This window comes from Pteropus alecto, unplaced genomic scaffold (assembly GCF_000325575.1).
Source record: "Pteropus alecto unplaced genomic scaffold, ASM32557v1 scaffold146, whole genome shotgun sequence".
Taxonomy (NCBI): Eukaryota; Metazoa; Chordata; class Mammalia; order Chiroptera; family Pteropodidae; genus Pteropus; species Pteropus alecto.
The window spans coordinates 7,135,031-7,149,394 of record NW_006442107.1 but is presented as its reverse complement, the minus strand read 5'-3'; the positions used below and the strand labels follow the sequence as shown (position 1 = coordinate 7,149,394).

The following is a 14,364-nucleotide window of genomic DNA, read 5'->3' as shown; positions in this document are numbered from 1 at the left end:
TAGAGTAAGCATTGTGAGCCAGATGTGAGAAAGCAACAGACAGAAAGACAGAAAGTAATAACACTCATCCGTCAGCCCTCATCATTCTCCTTCTTGGAGCCACTGGAGTAATACCAGAGTATCCTCCCGGGGGATCCAGTTCTCCTGCTGCTTAAACTGGAATTGACCAGACAAGACTGGATTAGAATAGACCAGAAGGGACCTCTGCAAACCCTTTCATGTCACAGATGAGGAGATTGAGCCTAGAGAGAACTGAATTAAAATATTACCTGATTAGGAACCGGGAAACCTTTCTGGCTACCACACAAATGTATAGTGGAAACTGGATTCTGGGATCAGGGATGTTGTACATCCTGCAGTATTTATTTCTTCGTTCCCTTAGGTAAGTCTCAGAGTCTAAGTGAGACTTCTGAGTCTTGGTTTCTTCATCAGTGAAATGGGAAAAATAATGTCTGCCTTTTAGGCAGTGGTGGAAAAAAAATGAAATAGCAGATCAAAACACCAATCACATACTTAAAACCGTATATCACTTTTATGACTCCTCTTGTGTCAAAAATGATGTCAGTCACGGCATGTTATGATGTAATCATGTTAAGTCACAATTTAGTCATGTTATGACTCAGATCATAACATCCGTTAACTATCTTTAGAAGTGTTATCCTCACTCCACCTTCCAAATACCCTTATCTTAGGGCACAAAACCTCCCTACCCGTGAGGCTATTAACTGCTACATGGAGCTCATCTGACTGGAACTTCTATAAGTCTTTGTTAGAAACTGTCAAATATTTTTAAGCACCTGTAATGTTGATACATGAAAGTATAAGATTACTTATACTTACTGCCCTACGGGAACTTTCATATTATTTGGGAAGGCCTGACTTCAAAACATGAGATGACCAAATAATATGAAAAAATAAATGGAGTAAATAATCTCGGATATTAACAGAGCTAGAATTTAGCAATCGACAAGTCATTAATTTCCAACTGAATGCTGCTACGGGAGTTCAGAAGACAGTGAGACAGGTGATCTGGGAAGAGAAGACTTGAGATGGCCTTGAGATGGCCTCATCTAAGGATGAATCAAAGTCAATAAGCAGACAGAAGCAGGAGGGACAAGTTTACAACATCTCTGAGACAGATAGTGAATGTGGAAATAACAGACGAGGCTGGAAGAAAGGTTTGGAGTCAGAACATGGTGTTATGGTGTTCCTGAAATTCTAGAATGAGACATGGTGAACATTCTGAAAGGCAGTGACAAAATGGCAGCCATGGACCAATAGCTGTCTGCAGTTGTATTTTGATTAAACTACAGAGGGTTTCATGGTTTTTTTTTTTAAATTAATTGGCATCTTGTAAACGTCTGAAGATTTACATGATAATCGAGATTTATGGCTTTTTGACACAGACTGTCTGATATATCACTTTGTGCTCTTAAATGGCAACAACTGATTGATACAGAATAACATTTGTCAATTAGATGGGCCATATTCTCTTTAGTTTTCCAGGTCCTCCCCTCGTCCCCGCTACCTTCCTTCATAATCCAGTCCAACTTCACTCATTGTTTGAGGCTGTCTGTCTCCCTATAGGAAACCATTAACAGAATTTGAACCAGAGAAAGCAACAGGATCCAAACAATGTGCAAAATGCATAATCTAGCAGAAGTAACATTGCAATCTGTAGTAATATCTTGTGTCATTTAATTATGGAATTTGGGGGTTGGAAGAGCCCTTAGAGATTACAAACTTGAGGGAAATTTTTATGAGAGAAAGTTGGCACTCCAATGCATTTAACAGCAGAAAATTAACAGGGAAATCCAGGTTTTTCTCATTCCTTATCTAGCTCCCTGTCTTCTTTGCTTTCTTAAGGAAAACTGGTATGAAACTGACTTTGAAATAGGGAAGCCCTTGCTTAAATCCTTGAGTCTATGACCTCTTAGATGTGTGCCCTTGGAAAAATGATTTAACCTCTGAGGTCTCAGTTTTCATCTCTGTTCTGTACAGATAGTAATGTCCTTGTGTATTTGCTATCACAGTTAAATGAGGAAATATGTGAAATTCTGCGGACTGCACTGTAGATTCATCAAAAATGTTAGTTTCTTCCTCTTCCCCTTAGATTCATATGAAAACAGAAATGATTCATTCCACTTACTTTGTATAATCTTTGATACAGTACGAGTGGATGTCACAAAAATAATTATTGAGTAAATGAAGTATTGAAAACCGCACATAACCTCCTCTAGCTAAGAATAAAAGCCCATTTTCTCCCCTCTTCCCCACCCAGGACTCCTAAAATGTGACATGTTATTTTAGTGTTGTTTGTAACTAATTCAGTTTGTTTTATGAGATATGCTTTTGAAAACAACACAGGGAGAGAGCTCAGCTGCTTCCACCTCTCAGAGGTTTTCACCTGTTGGAGAATCCTCTTCCCCAGGAATTGTTCATCTGTTTCTTTGGTTCCTCTTTAAACTAAGAGAGACCAGGTAGCTTTCATACACGGTGAGGAAATGTGACTTTGTGCTACCAGTGGACGGGTTCATAAGACAGAGCAAAGGTACTGATGGAGGGAATTTCAACTGTTCAATGATCCCAGCAATGTCTGTGAACACCCTGTGTGGCCTGGACCCAGGGCTTGCTCCATAAAGATGACAGAGCTCAGAACAAAAGACAGTAAGCCCGATATTAGCTTTAAATTCAGCAGGGGATCCAGACCAGCCTCAAGCGGTGTTCCTTGCTTGCTGGAGTTTCAATGCTCAAAAACACTCCTCTAAAGGACTTTCATGCCCTCCGATACCTGGAGATATTTTGAGATGATTTACCTTATTTTGAATCCAGTTTAGTTAGTGCCTAAAGAGCTACAGTCCTGGTCTTTGTCTCATACAAGTTGCCAGAGTTAAGTGATTTGGGCTTACATATGGAAAGTTCATTTTGTTGTGTAATTAATGGGAAGCAGACTTTGGGAAGCCGATGATCCAGGCCCTTATTTATATGAGAGCATATGTCTGTGTTTTGTTTATGACTCACTCCCTTACTCCATGCATTGTAACTTGGGTTTGTTTATACTAACTTTCCTAGAATCCAAGCCACATAGTATATGAGCCAATAATTTATGGTCTCTAAAAGGGAAAGATGATGAATGAGCTTTTTCCTGTTAAATTGTCAAATCTTAAATTGAGGAAGGAGTATTTTCGGCCTTGAGTCTGTCCAAGCTTATAGTTGGGGAAAAAAAATGGAAAGCAGTAAATTTAAAAAAAAAAAAAAAACAAAAAAACTACTGGTATAGTTCTCAGAACTTGAATGTACAGATATTTGCCAAGAGAGCATATGACCACTCCTCCACAATAAACTACTATAATTCTGATCCAAATGTTCAGCAATGAAAAGACCATTCATATTCTTTCTCTCTCCGTCTTGTTTTTGGTATTAGATAATTAATATATAATATATACATGTCTCCATTTTCCGAGGACCTATGGTTTTAATCAATCTGTGGGCTTTAAATGTTCAAGCTGGTTTTCTTAATGGAACTCGATAAGTTCAAACTTGTTTTTGTCACTGAAATACCACTTCTCCTACGAAGTGGTTTGGATATCAGTCTGTATTTCACGGTACTTCCGTGCTTTTGGTCACAGCTTAGATACTCCAAATGGCTAATGGGGCTCTGAGGAGAGTAGGAAACAGCTGAAATCTGTGAGGATCTAATTTAATTTACAGTGATTTGGGTCCCCTTCAATAAATCCTTTCATATTTTACACACAGACTTTATAGAATAGTAAGCTTTGGTTTAGGTCAAGTCGACATAGATTGATTTCTGTTCCAGTAGGTCAGCTGAGCTCTGCACCGGTCCCTAGGCGGAGGCGCACAGAATCGACTGTCCAGCACAGTGTCTGGCACAGAGTGGGGCTCAATCAATATTTGCTCCAAGATTAAATAGGAATGGTGAAGACATGGCCCTTGTCCCTTAAGAAAACGCAATTTAAGAGGAGAGATAAGTGTAGCTTAATCCCATCATCTTAATACAGGACAGACTGTGAAATGTTCTCAGAGAGTCCCAAGCAATGTAGAGGGGACTAGAAAGATTAATGTTGAAATGAGAGTTCTCAGATGGCTTTTAGGAAGAGGACTGAATTGGAGTTTTAAAGAATGGGTAGAATGTACCAAAATGAAAATATCAAAAAGAAGCTTTAAGACCGAATTATATACTGAATTCCAGCAGAAATGAGAAAGCACTGGAACCACACCTAGTATTGTTTTATTTTGTTTTTGTCCCTTTCTTTCTCACCAAGGCAGGAGGATTGCCTCTGGATGAAAGAAAAATGCAAGACTTTTTTCCCCAATCCAACATCAGATGCAATATCCTCTTTGATGGAAATAATAGACTTGGGCACACACCTGTGGCTATGCAGAGTTATTGCTTCTGTGGTACATCCATCATCTACTAACCAGACATAAAAATATGTGGAAGTCTAAAGCAATGGGTTTAAATTGTTTATTGTTTTTATGCAGAATGCAGAGATATTTTGTTGTATAAATTGAAAAAAAAATTTTTCTTTAAAAAGTTCAATAAAGAGAAAAAACAATAGCATGCATTTGAGTCCCTCGAATCATGCCCAGAAGGGGTTAAAAGGACAGTCATTAACTTTGAGAGTATTTAAACCCTATAGAAATCTCTACAAATCTGGGCACTCTTTGAGAAAACAAAATTAAGATTCAAAACTTTCACAACAGACTAGAACACTGGACTAAAACCAATAAAATTAAACTTTGCAGATTTAAAAGGAAGGCTTATATTTAAGCTCAAAAACCAATTCCACACCGCAATGGCCAGGCATGATGGCAGTTTATATAAATGTGTTTAAAGGAGTTAATTGAGCTTCCATTTAATATGAGCCAACAGTGTTGGTGCTGCAAAAAAAAAAAAAAAAAAGGCAGGGTTGTTGTTTTGTTTTTTAATGTAGCCTTATTAACAGACATATAGTTCCTTGATCGCAAAAATTAAATCAAGTCAGTTTTTCTGCACTAATTACTTCATACTTGGAAAATCAGTTTAATTCTGGCCACCAAAGTTTAAGGTGAGATTTGGCAAGTGATAAAATCTCCAGAGGAGGGTGATCAAAATGGAGTATAGTCTAGAATTCATCTCATATGAAACACAGATGAAGGAATCAAGGAGATCTTACCTAAAACAGAGAAGACTTGGAGGTATATGATTGTTTTTATAAAATTATATTTATCTGGAAGTTAGGGTCCTGCCATGAAATTAAAAAATTTGTCTAGGGGCATATAACTGAGGGGTGAAAAGTTGAGAGAAGAACCTTATTTTTCTGATATCCCGGTCAGTATATGTTCTATCAGATTGTAAACAACTAGCCTGAGTATTTAAGTAAGCAAATGCAATTATTAAGACTAGGAAGGAAAAATGGATAACTAACATTTGACATAATTCTTGAAGCTCTAGCTTCAAGGATTTATGTCACAAGGATTTACTTTACCTCAGACTAAATATTAAAAATGTGAAAATCTTCATAAGATCATGTTTGTTACATTAATTCTTTGTTCCTCCCTGTTTTTCTGTTTTTCGTTTTCAAAATTTTTAAAAAGAAAAAAATCTCTCGCAAATATGAATATGCATATATAATAGGTAGAGCATTATATAAGAGATGGTATTTATAGTTAAGGATACAGCTATGCCATGTTTGAGAGGAAAGAAAAAAGAAATATAAAGAGCCCTTTGAGAGGGTGCAACCACCCCCGCCATGTGACCACCTGGCATGCTGTGAGACTCAACAGATGTAGCGTCAAACTCCTTGGCGTCAACTACATTTCTATCCAGCCTTTCACGCTGTCTAGTCAGTCTGCTGGGTCTTGCGCCACACGCAACATACAAAAGCCAAAGTTGACTGAAACAGAGTAGGGCTAAATGGCCCTAATAGTCCTCAGTTTATGAGTGCTGCCACTCAAAATGCACTCCTCTCCAAAAGTCTAGGAGGCCACCCTGACCCCTAGTTAAGTAGCACCCCCAGAAAAACTCCCAGACTTAAAAGACTCTTCTGTATAGAGACCCATCCTGGGCAATTGCTATTAATGAACCTGGACAGTGCACCTTATAAACAGCTATAATCACCTCTGGCTCTTTTTCTCTTCTCTTAGTTCCCTTCCCCCAATTTTCTCTGGTCTGCCAAAGCCCTGGATACCTTCCTTAGAGGTTTCCCAAGCAACCTAACAATGTTCTTAACTCAGCTCAGTTTCTCTCTAGAGACAAGTTACCACTGCCTTTTATCTGTCCAAAGCCACAGTGGTTTGTCCAAAACCCAGCTCATGAAATGACTGCTATTATTTCCCCGTGGTCAAAGTAGACAGGGATTCTGCAAACCTAGGGACCAGGACCTCAGAACTGCCTAACCAAATAAAGGAAATCAGGCTGGAATCCCAATCCAGGAGCTCTCCATAGATAAGACACTTCTGATTGCCTTGGAATCGCATGCCATTTAATTAAAGGTGCTCTAGGGAATATAAAGATTAATGATATCCAGGCTTTGGTCTCTAGGAGCTTAAAATCGGAAACAATTCAGTAGGAAATATTAATCAAGCATCTATTATGAAAAAGGAGCTGAGTTTTTTGTTATGAGGGGTATGAAGAGCACATACGGTCTTCAAGAGGCTTTAATGCTTCTTAGGTCATGTGTTCATGGAAAGTGAAGGTCTTCTAGTATTAAATACTGAGTAAATAAACTCTTCAGGATTTTAGAAAAGGAAAGGAAAACATTAAAGCGGTCCAAATTTTTTATCATGTGATGATATCAGTAACGTAATTTTGAACACTTACCCCATGCAAATACCTATTCAGATTATATGTACTCATCTTTTAAAGTACTAAAAGGTTGAAATAAATCTGAAATAAATAATATTCTTGAAATAATTTTAAATTCCATTGAACTTTAATTATTAATGAAACAAAAGCTTTTTCAGTCATCAATATTTTATGCTAATTTTAATATTTTTAGTGATGTTTTAGAGAGAGCCAAAGTGATTGAATTGAATACTTTTTTTGAAAAGCTTGTTTTTTTAACATCTGTTGATCTGATCCCGAATTCAGTTTATTTCAATATAGATGTTGTAGGTTAAAAGGATATTTCACATAAACATAGATCCAAAAGGACAAAGTGCGTCATTCTGCTTAATACTTTTTTCTTTCAATCCCATTCATCAGTTAACCAAAGGTTTCTGTTGAAATCTAACTGGCTTCCTTATTAACGAGCAAATACCCTTGCATTTCAAAAGGCATTGCATTTTTTAATGAGTTCAAATCTTAGAAACTCTTTATTTGAAATTTAACTCTGTTTACAAGATTTTTTAATTTGCAGATTTAAGGAATTTTATGTTATAATTTATCATTTTCAGCAACAAATTTGCCAAACAATGGAAACATTTCAATCAATTTTCAGAGATGCCATCTCCATAGTATGTTTGCTTTCTAAAAGCCGTTATTTTCTTGCCCATTTTACCCCAAAGAGACAGTAAGTTTTTGTTTGCCTTTTAACAACTGCTAGGTGACATTACTAACAGCCATTAACAACACAGAAAAGGTGAGAACATTGAGAAACCCTGTCTTTTTGTACAAAAAAAAAATGCCAGATTCATCTTTGAAAGTGGCAACTCTTTTATGCAGTTGGCTGTGAGATAACCAGTAAGACTGTGTGGTATATCACATCTTTTATGGATATTCCTGACTCATTACAAAAATTTTGAATTTTTTTTTCTTTTTAAAGATTCTGATTTTCTAAAATGAACCATGACCCGCTGTTGCATTTAGAGTGAAGGACACCACAGCACCCTAACAGTAACAAACTGATGGAATGCCTGTCGACCCCTTGAATGCATGTAGCCTCCTCTTTTCCCAGAACCTCCTGCCCAGCTGTGACGAGTGACACATCATCTGATGTGTAGCCCAAATAAGGGCCTCACCATTGCTTCATATATTAAGCATTGCAATGCTTAACTTTAGTTCTTATTTTTAGATAAAATAGAAATAATAAAAACAAAAAAAAATGGTTTTTTGCAATCCATAGATTGTTTTGTTTTCTCCATGGGGAATGTGCTATCTACTTGGGATGCTGCTGATTTAAAAGAGGATCTGACCTAGAGAGGCAAAGAGAAGGTGAGCAGAGGCAGGAGAGTGTGTGGCAAGTTTCTAAATCCCTAACACCAGTAATACCTCACAGAAGATTTAGGGGAGACATCCTGGAACACTACTGTTTTGTGGCCTTTGCCACTTCAGAGCTCACACACATAAATATACACACGCACACCCCACTGCTTCACCTCTCCATAAGCCAAACCATCCACCTCACTTCCTACGTCCACTTGTACCAGGAAGAAATGTGGAATGGGAGGGATCCCACAAGCCATTGCAGTAGACAGAAGATGTTCTTTCATAATAAACCCCTAAGAAGAAGCTCTCTTCTTAGGGGGTTTCAAAGTCAAGCAGTTACTGTGCTTCTAATAAGCTTGTCACATTTTCAAAGAAACCCCAAACTATATTAAAGTGACTTTAAGAACAGAATGGAAGCACCTTTATTTCATGACAAGTGCCCCACATCTGCAAACCCATAATTGTAAATTTTGGCTCCCAAACTGGAAAGCGGTCCTATAGTGCTTGCGCCGACTAACCAGCAGCAACTCAGATGTGCCCTGCCTTGCGGAGGCCTCACCAGCAGAGGTAACTTGCCATCCTTTTCAAAAGTGCTTTTAAGGCCAAGACTATAGAAACTTAATTTAAATTCTAAGGAAGAACTGAAAAAGTTTGCATGCCAAGACAAGTTGCTTCATACATCCCATCAAAAACTAAAAAGCAACAATAGGAAAATAAGAGATCATTACTGAGTTAAGTACAAAGTACAAAAGAAAAAAAAAAAACCACGATTTACATGGGAGAACATTACACAGTTGAATTCCCTTGAGCTTATATTTGCTGATCATGTACTATGTACCAGATTATGCACTGCTGTGTGAATGACCTGTGCCAGGGAGAAAAGACGTGGCCTTTGCCTTCGAAGAATCTTCTAACATAGATCAGCAAACGATACAATTCACAGTGCACCTCTCTGCCTTGAGTGAGGCAGTTGGTGTTCCAGCTCTGTCCACCCTGGAAGGCAGTTCAACTCCAGGAAGTTCACCAGTCTCCAATACTATCCCACCTCCCCTTGAGGATATTCAAACAGCGAGAAAAATTTTAATGAATCTGGAGATAAAATTGCCTCCCTCTTCGACCCACCCAAAATTTTCTTGTAAAACTAGGATGTGTCTTGAGCATGGGCAAAGTAAAGGGTCCAAACTATTAGCACCTATTGCTTGGGAGCCTTCTATAAAACTAAGCCTATTGGCCCTTGTTTTGCTCACAGAGCCTATACTACATCTATAAAGCCAGTGTGCAAAAAGCAGTTCTAAGTCTAGTCTTTGATTGTCATAAAAGATGTGGCAAAATCAACAATTGTTGATAAGCCAATACTCTGATAATGGGAGCAAAGAGACAGAAAATCTAGATTTGGACCAAAACCAATTCAACCATTCTCATGACAATTTTATATACAGAAAAAAGTCTAGAAGATGATTTGCATTGCAGAGTTAAGAAATGAATTTGCATTTTGCCCTGGCCACTCATAATTATTTTTTTAAAACTAACAAAGAACAGGCAAGATATAGGACAATTATAGGAAGGAGAGCAAATATGGAATCAATCTTGCTGCAAGAGCCCAGAAATTACTGTCTAATAAGAAAACAGTTTGAAGGGAGAAAAATCTGAAAACATTTAGAGAGACAGTGCAGTCATAAGCAATATGGAGAAAGATTTGTGAATATCGAACCCTGCCAAGTCCAGAGTCCTCTCTGACATTAGGATTTCAAAATTATTAGATGAAATAAATGTTATAGAAAACCACCTCACATTTGGCAAGGCAATTGATAATGAGTATAGGAAAGAATTATAACAATTTTTAAATCTAGAAGGGAACTTTGAGAGCATCTAGTCTAAACATCCAATGTAAGAGATGAAGAAGAAGAGACCCAGAGAGGCTAAGCGGTTCATCATAGTCCAACCTGGTTTCCAGCTGCACCTGCACAAAGGCTTTCTCGCTGCCCTGTACTCTGCTGTTTGCATACAGGGATAACGGTCAATCTTGTTTCATCAAAACTTCCACTTACCTCTGCTCTTTCTTATTATTTCGAAGCCATCCGGATAATATCATATGATTTAATCTATAAATATTTTAGTGTTTACTTCTAAAAGATAGGTACTTTAAAAAGAAAAAAAAAAGAAAGCATGATCCCAATGCAATTATGACACCTAAAATAATTAACAGTAATTATATAACATCATGAAATGCCCAGATAGTACACAGATGTTCATGAATTCATGATCTGTGATCTCTATGGACAATTTGTTTAAGTTGGCATCCAAATATAATCATTTAATCTCAAGCTTCTTTTAGTTTACACTTCCACCCTTTTCCATTTTCTGTCTCTTTTTGCATCTTACTTGTTAAGGCACCAGGTTGTTTGCCCAAAGTTTCCCACAATCTGGGTTTTACTGAATGAATCCAATGTGTTCTCCGTATTTCAGGGTGGTTAGGTCTAGAGCTACACTGCCCACTATGGTAGTTATTAGCCGCATGTAGCTATTAAAATTAAATTAAAATTTCATTTTTTTTTTCAGGCACACTAGCCACATTTCAAGTGCTCAGTGGCCTCATGTATCTAGTAGCTGCCATGTAGGACAGCACAGATAAAGAACATTTCAACCACTGCAGAAAATTCTATTGGACGACGTTACTCTGGAGGCTTGATAAGGTCCCACAGGGTAGATTGGAGCAAAGAGAGACTGAAGTCTCATCCACCAAGTCTTTGGCTCACAATTGATGTTTAGCATGTAGACACTTTAAACCTCCACATTTGGACATCGAAAATAAAATAAAAATTTAAGGCATCTCTGTGTTTTTAAATTTGCATAAATGGCTTACTAAAAACACTTTTGTTATTTACTTTTTTATTCAACCTTTTTTTTTTTTAGATTTAAACCTGTTAATATATTTATTCCTAATTTATTCCTCTTAACGTATGTGTAATATTCCATTGTTTGAATGTATCACAGTTGATTGATTATCCTTTGCATTAATATTTAGATTGTTTAGAGTCTTCAGAGCTTCAAGGAACCTCCATGTACATTTTTGGCTTCCTGTGACAAATGCGTAAAGGAGACCACCTGGACGTGGAATCACTGGGGCGTTATTGAGCCTGCCTGTTTCCACCTCTAGTAGTTATTGCCCTTGTCACTGTCCAAAATGATTATACCAGTTTACATTCCTACCAACGGTGTGCAAGCGTTCCCACTTCCTTACAGCATTACCAACATCAGGTGGTTTCAGACATTTAATTTTTATGATGGCGTTTCATGTATATGTAGCAAAAGTACGAATACAAGCATGGAAAGAGAAGGAGGTAGAATTGAGAGGGAAGCACTGATGTAGCCGAATCTATAACATGTTCTTTCTCTACTGGCACAAAGTTAACATTTATTAAATATGAATGGAGGGTGTACAGGAGTCGATTGTGATATTTGTAGTAGTTTGGTAGCTTTGTGCTACTCAGAATTAATTTTTGTTTCATAATCATTTTTCAGTACAAGAGCTTAATAAAAAATATGCAATATAAAAATTATTGAATATAATATTATCTGTGAGGTTCCTTTTTTGGTTTGTTTTTGGCATTTCACACTAAAAAGAATACACTGACGGAGACAATCCACTGGTTATCATTGCCCCAATTGACCTCCAGCTCACAGATTTTTCCAATCAAGCTTTACTTAGTCAAATATTGTGAACTAATTACTCAAAATTATTTACTTTTTAGATGCATGCTCTATTATATATCACATTGCATTTTATTCCTCTACGGATGGTATAAACTGTAGATAGTGTAAAATGCACATGGAATCTGTATTTGGAATAATGCAGAACTTTTGTGGAGTATTTTTGACTAGTTTCTATTTACTCATAAACTATGCAGACAAGATAAATTATTTGGCTCTGACATGTTCTTACTGTCACTATATTGAAAGTGGTTATTTTAAAAATCTAAACTAGAACTCGTTTAGAAAAGAATATGACTATAAGGCATGAATGATTAGTGTAAATTGCCAGTCCAGAACAATTTTGAAATCCTTTCCATGCAGGAGGCACCATGCTGTGCCCCATGAAGGACATAAAGACCAGTAAAAGTTGGTCTCTGCTTTCGAAAGCTTATAATCGAGCAACCTTTTCCTTTTACAACACTAACTACAAGAATTTTGCAGTCAGAAACTCACTCTGATTTTGTTCTATTTTGATCTTTGATAACTTATTTGAAAGATTGTTTCCTAGTTATGCATTGCTTAGAAAGTCTTGCTTTGACCTTTGGCCAAAAGCAGTAACAATTTGACCTGTCCTGTGGAACTCAAAGATTCTCACTGCACGAAACTAGTGGTGTAAATAACTTCAAATAAAACCCTCCTGCAGATCTGTGTTGGGCACAGCATGAGAGAGAAATGGCGTAAAGCAGAGGAAAGAACAAAGTGGGAGGACCCAAGAATAAGTGAGAGTGGTATCCGTGTTTTCAGCAATTTTCCATCTCCCTTACAGTGTTCAACTAATAGTTGAAACAATTTGGGATAACACAATAAACGGTGATGCTGAAATGAAACACATTTCCTTATAGGCTGGAGGCATTTAGTAGGGTCAACTCTTCTACCCTATGTCTGGGCTTCTTCGGGATTGAGCATTTAGGAGAAATTAGAGCAGCAAAGAACTAGGTGAGGACACACTTCTTAAGTTTATAAATGGCCAGAGGGAATAGCCAGTGTGAAGATGGGACAGCAGCGTATTGCGAGTGCCCATGTGTGTGTGTGTATACACATGAATAGACACGAGTGCCTTCTCGTGAACAACACAAGGAGCAAGAACAACCTAAAGGAGGGAAAGTCTGTTACACATTGAAGTCATTCACACTTCACGCTGTCTGAACTTCAGAATGAAGCAGTAGTGGCGGCAGTACAGGACTTCCTGAGGCTAGAGGTTTGGCTCATAAACTAGAGGAGCAGCTGGCCACTAGGACATGAAAAGAGCTCTTTCCAAACAATAGCCCAGTAGCATGAGTACAAATGCTTCAGAAATACCTGGCTGGTATTTCCCTTCAGGTTCCCAGAGGATGAGCTAGTTAAGGACTTGTCAAATGGACATCATCAGGCAACTTGACAAGTCCAGAACATTACAGGGGAAAAGAGATGGTGTCATCCCAAATAGAGTGTCCCAGAAAATAATCCTCCCTTCTGTCAGGAGGAGAGTTAGAAAGAAAATAGGTTCCGTTACATATTCCAGTTCAGGTCAAGGCATCTCTTTTTGGAGGTTGACGGTACGTGTGAATGATCCAGATGGCTTGATATGGAAGGCTGCTTCTCATTCTATTCATTCAACGTTTTCTAAAAAGGGGAAAGTATAACCTAAATGCTAAATTGAATCATATCAAATGTCAAAAGTCTGTAAAAAATAAAAGCTATAATAAGGAAACTTATATTATGATTCCGACATTGACTCCCGAGGTAGATTTCCTCACTTGGTGTGGACCTCAGTTTCCAAATCTTAAAAATGAGAACAAGAGTATTTCATGTGATTGTTATAAAGATTAAAATAATATAAATAGAAATGCATTGTATACATCGGATAGTTAACTGATGTCTATTTTTACTTTTAATACTAGTAAAGAAAAAAAATATTGGGTACTACATCATATCCATATCATTAGCTCTTCATAATCTTCATAGCCAACTATAATGCCAGTTGTCGCTGAAAAGGCTGGGTTTAAAGCAACTGGCATCCTGTGCTCAGTTTCTTCTCTCTTCCCTCTCCTGCAGCCAGCACCTCCCTGAAGAAACGCTTCAAGAGGCGGGAAATTGAAGCCATCCAGTGCGAGGTGCGGAAGATGTGCAACTACACCAAGATTCTGTCTACCAAGAAGAATCTGGACCACGTGAACAAGATCTTGAAGGCCAAGCGGCTACAGAGACAATCAAAGACAGGCAACAACTTCGTCAAGAAGAGGAGGGGGCGTCCTCGAAAGCAGCCTACCCAGTTCGATGAGGACTCCAGAGACCAAATGCCGGTGCTGGAAAAATGCATCGATCTGCCCAGCAAAAGGGGTCAGAAGCCCAGCCTGAGCCCGCTCGTGCTGGAACCCACCGCCAGCCAAGACACGATCATGGCCACCATCGAAGCGGTCATCCACATGGCCCGGGAGGCGCCGCCCTTGCCCCCGCCACCGCCCCCTCCCCTTCCACCCCCG

General features: G+C 38.1%; 1 protein-coding gene across 1 annotated transcript in view; it reads left to right on the top strand.

Annotated features, from left to right (window-relative positions):
- The window catches only part of SETBP1 (SET binding protein 1), a 329,542-nt gene that overhangs the window by 310,173 nt on the left and 5,005 nt on the right, over positions 1–14,364 (top strand). Inside the window, exon 5 of the mRNA XM_015595730.2 lies at positions 13,937–14,363. Coding sequence (XP_015451216.1) covers positions 13,937–14,363 — 427 coding nt within the window. The remainder of the gene's footprint in view (positions 1–13,936; position 14,364) is intronic.